This window comes from Diorhabda carinulata, chromosome 12, assembly GCF_026250575.1.
Source record: "Diorhabda carinulata isolate Delta chromosome 12, icDioCari1.1, whole genome shotgun sequence".
NCBI lineage: Eukaryota > Metazoa > Arthropoda > Insecta > Coleoptera > Chrysomelidae > Diorhabda > Diorhabda carinulata.
The window spans coordinates 2387883-2399322 of record NC_079471.1 but is presented as its reverse complement, the minus strand read 5'-3'; the positions used below and the strand labels follow the sequence as shown (position 1 = coordinate 2399322).

Sequence of the window (11440 nt, the reverse complement as noted above, 5' to 3'; positions counted from 1 at the left end):
TTATAACAAAGGAATTAAAGTAGTTTTAATAGTTATATATTGTGCCACCATCAAATTAGGATGCTCAAAAGAAATTGATTTATTAATAAAACTACATCAAGATTTTTAAATGTTCTGAATCTGCTAATAAAGATGAATAAAAAATATATTGTCAATTGTTACAGTTTTTTGTCTGTAAAAAATAAACATCCAATTCTATGGAGGGATGAGAGATGGAGAAAATTTATATTTATATTTACGCATTGGACAACTTTTCACACTTTTCTACAACGCAAATTGTTGAAATTTTCAATAATGAACTGTAATAATAAATTTTTTAACTCGGAATACTTCAATGCATCTACAATTGCCACAATTATACCATACGGCTTGTCTATATCAGCGCTATTTTGGAAGGTTTTCGAACTATTGTTGCCGTTTGACGTTGCTTTCTGCCGTTGGTGACTATCAACATAAACGAATTTTATCTTTTCCCTTCGGCCGTACGTAGTAGATTTCGTAGCAATAGAAAAGAGTCAATCACATTTATTTACGTTTGTCACGTGATTTTGCCTAGTGCTCCTAATAAAAAACCCTTTTTTATTATCTATACATCGCCCATAAATACCGGATTACAAACAAAAGCAGAAAAATATCACGAAAACAAAAAGTAGTACATACGTTAAAAAACAACAAAATTTTTACGTTAATGGCAGCAACGTCAAGTTTATGAATAGGGTCAATAGACGTAAAACGGCAAACGTCATACGACAAACGGATAGTTAAGTTTATGAATCGGCCTTTAATTCAGTCATAACCGAATAAAAAACTATATAAAATTCTGAAATATTTTTACAATTTATTAATAGGAAACCTAGTAAAATATCGAAAGTTACGCTTATGGAAAATTTAAAAGGATCATAAAGTAGAATCCTGTACGAAAATTACCTGTATATGTGGCCGTCTGCGCGGAAGTAAACGTCAATCAGGATTGGCGTTTGTGTCTGTTTATTCATTTTACTGCTGCATAAGTCTCGTCCAAATATAAGTAATCTATATAAGGCTGAGTAAACGTCAGATTTAATTAAATGTAAACAAGACGTAAAGTATTTTCATCAGATGTAAAAAGGGAGGTACACCAATGAAATCAACATTATTGCTTACAAAACTGCAATCTGTTAATTATCATCTGAAACTGAAACCTTGAATAGGAACGAAACTTGTTTAGTTGTATCGGTTTCTTGTATATTTATGGATAAAAAATAAGATTACTTAGTGAATGTCATAAAAAAAAATCGATGAGTGAGTAATAGGTAAATAATTTATTTTACTGTTTTATTTTAATGTAACTTGATAATAAAAACTTGTTCTAACTTCTAATCTAATATTTGATATGGTAAATAATGTTAGATGACTAATTGAATTTTTAATTTCAAAAAGTAATCAGTAAACCTGTTTTTAAACGCCATATCCGATTTATTTATCAACATAGCGTGTGTGTTTTTGGGATAATTTTCAGTGACTTAAGTATATAAAAAAAAAAAACTCTGGAAATGTCTGGAGCAGTTTATCAACCTACAACTATAACATATGAATCGAATGGCCCTCAAGACAGATGGCAAGATAGACCAATAAGTTTTTTAGCTTCTTCAGTTTCACAAAATGCTAGGAGACCATGTGGGATAAGTTGTTTGCCTTCTCGAAATGTATTACCTATAATTCTTGTTTCATCATGCGTAGCTTGTTTCATTGTTGGGTAAGTAAGTGTTATTTAAAAAAAATGTTATTAATTTAAATAAATAGAAAAGAACGATAATACTACAAAAGTAATGTTCTCAGAAGGATTTTCAATCTTATTATATAATAAATTTCATTTTTTCTAGAGATTAAATAAAGTGTTTGTTGATTTTTTAGTAAATTGTTTTGATTTAAATTTAATTTTGATGTAAAAATTGGAATATCTTATATTTTAGCCTTGTGATGCTTGTGCAAGGTGCATTGGGATATTCTGATACCTCAGAAAATAAGGAGGATTTATTTTTGCTGATCACAATTTTTGGAGCTATATTCTTCGCACTTTCCATACTATTATTTGGTAAGAATAACTTTATATCAAATTTTAATCATATATCTATAGATTTGAAAAATTGTTTCAACTATTCTGTCATATTTTCCACTCGAAATTATAAATGAACCATTTAATTAGGGTAATAATTTTATTTGATACACAATTGCTAAAACCACTCAATTGTGCCAAATAATTTGATATTCTAACAAAATCTGTAACAATTCAAGGATCGCAAACAAAAATCTTGGTATTTAGTGCATTTTTGGTTTAGTTAGAAGAACAAAAATTAAATTCAAAACGTCTTGGTTTAAACCCCAAAAAATTTACTTCTAGAGTATGTTTACTGTGTCACATAAGTGCAAATTTTAAAAATAACAGTTGCTAATCATGTTAAATGTAACTGTACAACTTTTAACAAGTTTATAACACAGATACTAATTTTAACAATAAATGTAAAAATAGTTGAATCTATTTGTGTTTTCAGTAATATTTATAACATTTGACGCACATACAATACAAATAGAATAATTAGGTGTCTATAATTTTTATTTATTTGTTATCTGTATTTGAGACATGTCTCCTTATTTATTGTCATTTACAAACATTCATTATCTATATAATTAATTATATACACTTGATAATAAATTATGATTGCTACAAAGTACAAAAAAATTAATTATATCCAAAAAAACTTGATTGTTGTTGTTTTTAATATATTTGAACAAGATGTTTGTTAATGTTTCATTTTCAATTCACTAAATATTATTAAAACAAATAACAAAACCGATACTGGTCCTGTTTTTCAGTTTTCTTTGTCCGTATAACGAGGAGGATGTGCTGGAGACATACTAAAGACCATTTAGATACTTCAGGTGGACAAGCTTTAACAGTAAACCCTTCTACGGATCTTCTTGTAACAGCACAATATGCCCCAGTATCTGAGGTAGCTTATCAACCAGCACAACAAGAAGATACTGAACAGAGCAAATTGATGTCACAGGAAAATAAGGATCTTGTGTGAGTTTAATTGCATTTCCATTGTTCCATTCTTATTGACAAGAAATTATCAACGATTTTTTCATATCTACAGTGTGATAATTTATTGTTTCAAGGGAAACATTTTATTTTACATTGTTATCACGTCTAATTCTAAATATGAAATTTAAATTCAACAATTAGTATCAATTGTTGTTTTGGTAGCTGTGTTTTATACATATTTAACTTGTTTAATTTAGCAATGAAGATACCGATCGCATGGTGGAGAGAGATCCGAGGATTGTACTTCGTCCACTAAATACACATGAAGAAACATAAAGATACATCACCAAAAATCAACTGCAACCGAACTAATTTAGTACTTAGCTTATTCATTGAAGACTTAACAATAATTTGCTTTGTTGGAACTGATACTTATTTACTTAATATTAGAATAGTCAGCTGTTAGTTATTCTGACACTAAATTTGTTAACCTAAATTTTTTATCATTTATTTAATTTAAAAAAGTTGAGTATTATATCGTTAATTTTTAGAAAAATGAGTTAATTGTAAAGAAATTAAATTGATTTCTTTGTTATATTAGTAATATCGCCTTACTGACCATATTGTTTGTCACCACAATTTTTCGATTTGGATATGAACAAATAACCTCATTAGGCTCCGAAGACCTGATCCTAGTTGTAGTAAACAGTATTCAGTATAAATATAACCAACTATTCCATTAAATTCAACTTAATATTCAATTAAATTGACAGTTTTGTGATATTTACAACGAGAAATTAGAATAGTAACACATCTAGTAAATTTACTCTAGTTTCAATATATTTACAATCACGAAAAATAACAGTATTTACATTACAGAACACATTACATCGATTTACACTATATGGTCCGTCTAGTTTTTCATAGATTCATATCCGGCTCGAAGGACCAGATAAGGTAATTGTTAGTATCAGGGGCGCAACAACCTAACAACTCTCAAAGGGGATGTCAAGAGAATTCTTTATAATGACGAAAGGTAGCCACATTGACTTATTAAGATGATTATAAGAAATATTTTGTTTTGAGTGGACATATACATTTATAAATGATTGAGTTAGTGCTGCTAAATCTAAGAAATCTAATATGCGTTTATGAACGTGGCATATTGTTAAATTACTTAATGTTTTTTCACTCGTGGTACATTTTAAACCCACACAATGCACTGAAACTGCGTTTCAGCTTCACAAGATGAAGCAGGACATGTAGTTAAAAGTTCAACTCTGATATCTGACCTGAAAAAAATTTTCTCAATTTAGTTAAATGATATTTCATTTGTGTTGTGTCACACAATTTTGATTTTACTTACACTTACGTCTTGCATCGTTGTCTTGACACAATCTACTCGAACTTGCAACGCGTTTCGACTTACGACCTAAGACGCATATAGAATTGTGTTATAGGGCCTTGGAAGTTTATAAAGGATCATCAAAATATAAAATAACTCATATATTAGGGTTTTGAATGTTGTAAATATTCGAAGGACCACTAAAATTATGAAAATGCTTTAATTTTTTATGTGTAATCAGTATTAACAAAAACCGGTTCGAATGTCACTTGTCACATTGTAAGGTTGGTTGCCTAATGTATCGAAACAGTTGCGGACGGATTGCAACTTGCGTGAGTTCAAAATATTTTATATATAATACTTTTTTAAATCTATGAATATGTAAACAATCAATTGATTGAATCACTAACGGGATATTTGTAACATTATAGTAAAAACACTCTAAGTTAAATTAGTTTTGTTTTAAGGAAAAATTGGATTGACACCCCTCATTGTTGCGTCTCTGTTCACTATAACTTACCTTATATATTAAAATTTTGTGTAAAGTTTCTTTATAGTCATGTATGTTAATTATTAATTTGTGTTTAATTAAATTTTGTTATGAAACGAAAATTTCTAAAATTAGGGATATTATATTCAATAATTTATTAATTATTGGTTGTGTTTCATCTATTTTCATATATATTTATGAATCTCAAAAGACTATTTTTTAAATCGACTGGAAAAATATTTTGTCATTCCACGATTTGTAGCAGTAGTTTCACAAAAATAAACTATTTTCAATCGTTATTTATAATTATAATACGAAGAAATTAATTGCAGTATATGTGACAAGTTATACCTCTTATATATAAAAAACCAACTTTTGAAACAGAAATTATAAATGGTTTTAACACGATAAGTTTGCAAAGTCATATTCCCTCTCTTGTCCCATGCTGCACCCGGTAAAGACCCTACCAAACCTGAATCTTAACACCCTATTTGGGTAAAGTCTTTGGACGTTTGATCAAGGACAGAATCTAGAACTTCTGTACCTATAATTCCAAAGCAATGTGTGCCTCTGCCATCTTCATGGATATCCAGAAGGATTTCGATCAGGTCTGACGTGCTGGACTTAAGATTGGACTATAGACTAATGAAGGTCGTTAAGCACAAAGGCCCGTCGTGCCCCTTAGATTAGTTTGAGCTTGAGATTGGACTACAGACTTCCGAAGTGTTGTTGAAGGCTACTTTACTACAGTGATCTGCAGTTTAGTTTTCATTGTGAGATGGAAGACTTGCAATAAAACTAAAGTTGGATGTCAAGAATGCTTCTGACTATTGGGTATTTAGGTGAAGAGGTTTTAATTAACTGCATGTATAGAAGGGAAACGGTACTTATGCGATATTAGAAGGTAGGGAAGAGAGGATGTCGGACGAAGTATTGTATTTTTGATTGTACCCCCTTAATTTATGGACAAAAATAACTACTACTTTAGTATTTGGATCGTTAAGAATGACTTGTTTCGATAAAAATCCACCCCAACTCAAGTATAGGTACGATTTGGATATTTAAATTTTGTTCGGTGTAATTGGCTATACAAATTTCAAAATTGCAAACTTACTGTTAAAGCCTTTTTTATCTAATGGTGTTGTATGGAATATTTTCTGCATTTATCTACATAATCATCAGTATAATCGGTATAAAATATTTTAATAGAAAATTTAATATTTCTAAGTGAAGTATCCACAAGTAACTAATTTTGTTAAATTGTCAACATTTTTTAGTGCAAAAAATATAAATCCAGATAATGTAATGAATCATTGCTTGGTTTTTATAACTGTGTTTCAGTATCTTCCAAATGGATTGGAATCTCACTATAATTCTTATATTTTCATGATCTTGTTCAATTAGGTCTCATTTTTAAACAAAACAAGGCCATATTTTTACACTAAATTGTTTTAAAATTTTTTGCATTCCAAAACTTGAAATATTTGCTTCTTATCACATTTCCAACCATCACTGATGTAAAAATATGGTCCGAATCAATTGTATAAATGAGAGTTGATTTATTGTTCCGATGCTGTATTTAATTTTTTATTTTCTTCTATTGATATATTTTTTAATAAAAGAAAACTATCAAATTGATTATATTCTTTTTTTACATTGTCCCTTCTATCCATGTCTGATCCCACTGTTTACACTAGCACTACACCAACACTCACAATTACACTGTTTAATGCGCGTTTCAATAACCAAGTTAGACAACATTACACGAATGTAACCCAGATAGAGATACAACTTCTTATGTGTAAAATCGACTCACCTCTCTCATCAAGCACAAAAAAAATAATTTCACCCCTTAAGAGTGTGCTACAACTAGCGGTAAGTTTCATACAATCATTAGGGGTACAAACATCTAATTATCGATTTTTAGATCATTAAGAAAGTTTGAAGAGAAGAGATAAACTCAAATTACACCGAGTTAACTAAGGCAAATCGGTCAGTTCTGCTTTACTTCCTTACTGCACCAATCGGTTTTGATTCCCATCTCATTTTAGTTTTGTATCTTTCCCAATTCTTAATATTATTAGTTTATGTAAACGTAAACAATTTAAAAAGGAGCGATGTAACAGGAAAATTAGATAGAAGGTAATAAAAAACAAATTTTTATAAAATCATTTATGATTCTCATTTTATAGTAATAGTTTAATAAATATATACCCTCATCTATCATTTAAATAAATGTTTATTTATACAAATAAGCATATTTAAATAAATTATTCAAATTAATTTCCTTGCTTTGTTATTAATTCATAAATATATAGTATCCTTGAAGTCCTAAAACTAAAAGTTTATTCCCTTTGTACATACTAATGCCCGGAATGATTTTAAATTTCAAACCAGAAAATTTAGAGAAGCTAAAAGTACGAATAAAAAGTTTAAGTGAATCAATTTTGTTACATACTAAAATAAATAATTTCGATTACTTGTGTTGGTTGCAAATTCTAAAAGCTACCAGGAACAAAGCAACCCTAATGTAGCTTCCAGGGTGTATCAGGTTATGAGGAAGCAGACAGTTTTGATAAATGAGGGATAACGATGCCATATTTTGGACCAGAGACCTACTGTAGCCGCATGAGATGTCACATCTATAAAAAGAACAGATGGGTAAAGGAACAGAAAGAGAACACTCCAAGCCTAACTCAAACTAAAAGATTCATAATAATATCAATTTAGAAGTCTTAGAAGAAAAGAAACCAGGCGTTAAAAGATTAAACTACCGGTCTTCTGGCACCATAAGAGCATCAACTCTTTGAACGGCCTAGCAATTTCAGCAAAAGGTTTAAGTACCTCGAAGGAGTAGAGCCTAGTGATAAATCGTTCAAAACCTCCAAGAAAAATACTATTTTTGGAAAAGTCTACGTATTATAGAGGCAGAACAATGAGATATAGAGTTAGGTACAAATTATTTTTATAAGGATAAGTGCAGAACAGCTGGAAAGCTAAAAGGACGCCCTGAACGATCCAATATAAAGATAGCATCATGAAATAATTCTTACTTTATTTTTTTTAAAATAATTTGTTGTATTAAGAACAGAATACAAATTTGAGTCTTAATTCAGAGCTTACTATAAAAATAGCCACTAAAATGACAGTTTTGCTATTTAACAAAATCCAATCTGTACATACAACATTGAATAATAGAGAGAGGTAGATATTTTTTATCGTATCTTCGACTAAAATAAAAATATGACATTAGTAACTTTTCACTGGTAAACGTTGTCAAAAAATATGCCTTGTGTATTAACAGATTTTCTGGCACAAATATTTTCCAAATTTTTACATGGATTACAAAAATCCACATTTTTTATTTATAATAATAATAAATTAAACGAATTTGTTTAGTAAGGTTTAAGTGGAACACAATGTCATGTGGCACTTTACATGAAACGGAACTAGACTAGACAAATATTTTTTTGTTTATCAACTAAAATGTAGTGCTTTGAAAATTGAAATCAAAATACAATTTATTTTCACAGAAACCAACAAAAAAAAGTTGTCGATTCAAATAATTAAAATAAAATTAATTCCGTAACTTTTAGCTAGTTGTATCTGTAATCTAATATTGTCACATATCGGTAAATTTTTGGTAATGTATATACCCTCCTAGAAATTGGTTCATATCAAGATGTCTGTAGCACGTCAATTTTATATCACAGCCTGTTATTAGTTCAAATTTTTCTAAAACGTCAATAATATGCTAGTTTTGGACAAAAAATTTGTACTGAGAATGTTATTGTTTCTCATAATTGTGCAGTTGTCAAATGCACCATGTATAAAAATTGTTACTTAGTTTCAAGTATGGAAAATCTAAAAGAAAACGAACGACGGAAAATATTGTCAAGTTTTATGAACAAAATCATGATCCGAACTAATCATTTACGGTTAATTAATCTGTAATAAAGGAATAGTCAGGATCAGGCAGAAAAGCAAAAAAACTGGAAATCAGTTTGCAAAAATTGGGCAGAAAATTCAAAATAGATAAGAAAATTGTAAGCAAAATTCTTAACAAACAGAATGTGGTTCAAAAATCAAGAAAATGTGCACCTAGGTATTCTGAGAAGCACCAAAAGAAACAAAAATCAAAACTTAGAAGTCTCAGGGACAACGGGTCATACTTTATACATATATAACGGAAGTGGAATGGTGAATTCGGCGATGAAGTAAATTCATAAGTGTATTTTAAAATTCAGAAAAAGTTCAACTTGAAAGTACTGAACACACCTAACCAACACTCACAATTACACCAGACGGTGTATGAATATCACCAACACTTCCAGAAAGTGTTGGTATGGTTGGCGATATATACTAGTAGTCGTTCTTCAGCTTAACTTTGTTGGATCTAGATAAATGCAATTTATAAAGAAAAAGCATCTTAAAGGATATTTTGTGAGTTTGCCACATATGGCAACTTCTTATTAAACAAATGACGTTGTTGGAGCTTTTGAGTTGTTTAGTCCGTTTATTGAGAAGTCTAGGAATGTTCCTAATGTGCTTCAGGTGAAGCCAATTGAATTTTTGGCGAAATTTGAAACGAAACGTATATTCTGAAGGTGTTGAAAGCAACATTTAAAGACAAAAATTAGGAAATCGAGCTGACTCGGTGCTGATTCACTTCCAATAGTATTGAGTTCAAGTAATGAACAAAAAGTTTTACATTCCAGCAACAAATTGAACTTTTTCAAAAACAATTTTTACGGTTTTTTTTTGTCGCCACAACCATAAGCAGTAGTTTATTCAATTACCCTTAATCTCAGTGGTCGATTTCGGTATAACACAATTAATATCATCACAGTTGATAGTGACGGTGGTGTAAATTTGAAATAAAAAGTTTTATGATACGATATGTATTTTAATTTCAGTTTCCAACTATAATTGTCACTGAGGTAGGGGTTAAGACATGTATTTACATTTGGCCTGTAATAGTTAATTCATTCTTTTGTGTTACAGTATTAAAAAGAAATTAAAATTGGACTAAGGACTACTTTGAACAAGTTTAAATTGAGGGTGACTCATATAAAAAATCTCACCCTTAAACTTGTATATACTTTCAGAAGTACTACCAATAAATGACAAGTTAATTGTGAAATTTATTATTCATATATGCAAAAAAGTTGTTAAACATTAAAGGTAATGACTTGAAAGTTGTTTTAATGATGGAATCAACCGATAAAATGATTTAAAATTCAGAATGAACTAAATATTATGTAATTTACAATATTTTTCTAAATCAGTCTTATATTACAGTTTGTCTGTACAACTTTTACAAACTAATCAAGCTAGTGAGTATTAAGATCTTTTCGTCTCCACCAAGGTATTCCCGGTTGTTCGATAACAGTTGGAGAATCTCTTTCCGTAGGTCGCATTGGTAAAGGACGATTTACACTGACGTGGACTTGAGGAAAATTGCTATTCCTGTAAATTAGACAAATAAATACCGATAAAAGAATCATATTTATAATTTTACCTTTGATTGGGAACGTTCCAACCGATATGTGGTTGATTATGTAAGGGGTTAGTTCTTAAATGTAAATTTTCCATTTGTATGGGAGCCCTTTTTGCCATCTGGATAGCCTTTTTTCTATTCCTAGCTGTTTTTCTAGCATCATACTGAATCGCCAGTAATAATCCACTAACGACGCTCAAAAGTATCCCTATGTACATTAGGACTTGTAAATTTCGAGCAGCGGATTTTCTTAAAACCATTCCAGCTATGTACAATGAAATTCCTATCAAAATGCCCATGGTGAACATTAACTAAAAGAGAAATTTAATTAAGACAAGGATATTTGTGGATGAAAAAAATAAAAAATTAATTTATATACACTCCTTGACTAATTCAACACATATTTTGTTATTTTACATTTGTAAATTTGTAAATTAATATTTTGCTTGAGCATCGAAAAAAAAAAATGAATTATCCTTATAAATAAATAAAATGATGCAAGATTATTATTCGTATTCCGACAACTTATTATTTCAAAAGAAAATTGAAAACAATTAAATCTACGGTTAGAAACTGAATCCTCAAGGCTATTTAGTGACAGTTTGAAATTATCTGTTGAATTGAAAAAATATATAAAGTGATATTTTCGAGATTTTTTCCATTTTACCTACTTGTAGGAAAAAATAACAAACGTTTTCGAACGTTTGACATCTGCCACCACAACCGTGAACTACCGCACTAGCTACACCTGAACTTAAAGAACTTTGGGGTCTATCAGATGCTCTTGTAGATATTCTTCTAGGTAGATTATTTACAGGTACATTATCGGATCTAACAAGAAAAAAATGTATTAAATACAGTGCAATATACAAATTAAATAAATTAATGACATTACTGTTTATAAATATGGTTTTAGCTACTTTATTTGTAAATAAATTTTAATCAATTTAAGTTTTTCAATTTGATATAACTAAATAAAACTATAAATATATTTATGTTTCTAAATCGTTTCGATTTTAGGTCTCTTCTGTTATAAAATTAAATTTTTTAATAATTTTTGAAAAACATTAAAATTTTATG

At 29.4% G+C, this 11440-nt stretch overlaps 1 protein-coding gene and 1 long non-coding RNA gene across 3 annotated transcripts in view; both read right to left on the bottom strand.

The window, feature by feature from the left end:
* Positions 1-1283: 1283 nt before the first annotated feature.
* Positions 1284-6493, bottom strand: LOC130900193 (uncharacterized). Its single transcript, XR_009060150.1, has 2 exons — positions 4392-6493; positions 1284-4317 (listed from the first exon to the last, which is right to left on the bottom strand). It is a non-coding gene; the product is annotated as an uncharacterized LOC130900193 (long non-coding RNA).
* Positions 6494-7017: 524 nt separating this feature from the next.
* LOC130900121 (uncharacterized) overlaps positions 7018-11440 on the bottom strand; it is a 35171-nt gene continuing 30748 nt past the window's right edge. For both annotated transcript variants that reach the window (XM_057810499.1, XM_057810498.1), the window contains exons 5-7: positions 11032-11191; positions 10382-10671; positions 7018-10329 (exon numbers count right to left, since the gene is read on the bottom strand). In XM_057810499.1, the coding sequence (XP_057666482.1) occupies positions 10194-10329; positions 10382-10671; positions 11032-11191 (586 nt within the window). In that variant the 3' untranslated portion in view covers positions 7018-10193. The remainder of the gene's footprint in view (positions 10330-10381; positions 10672-11031; positions 11192-11440) is intronic.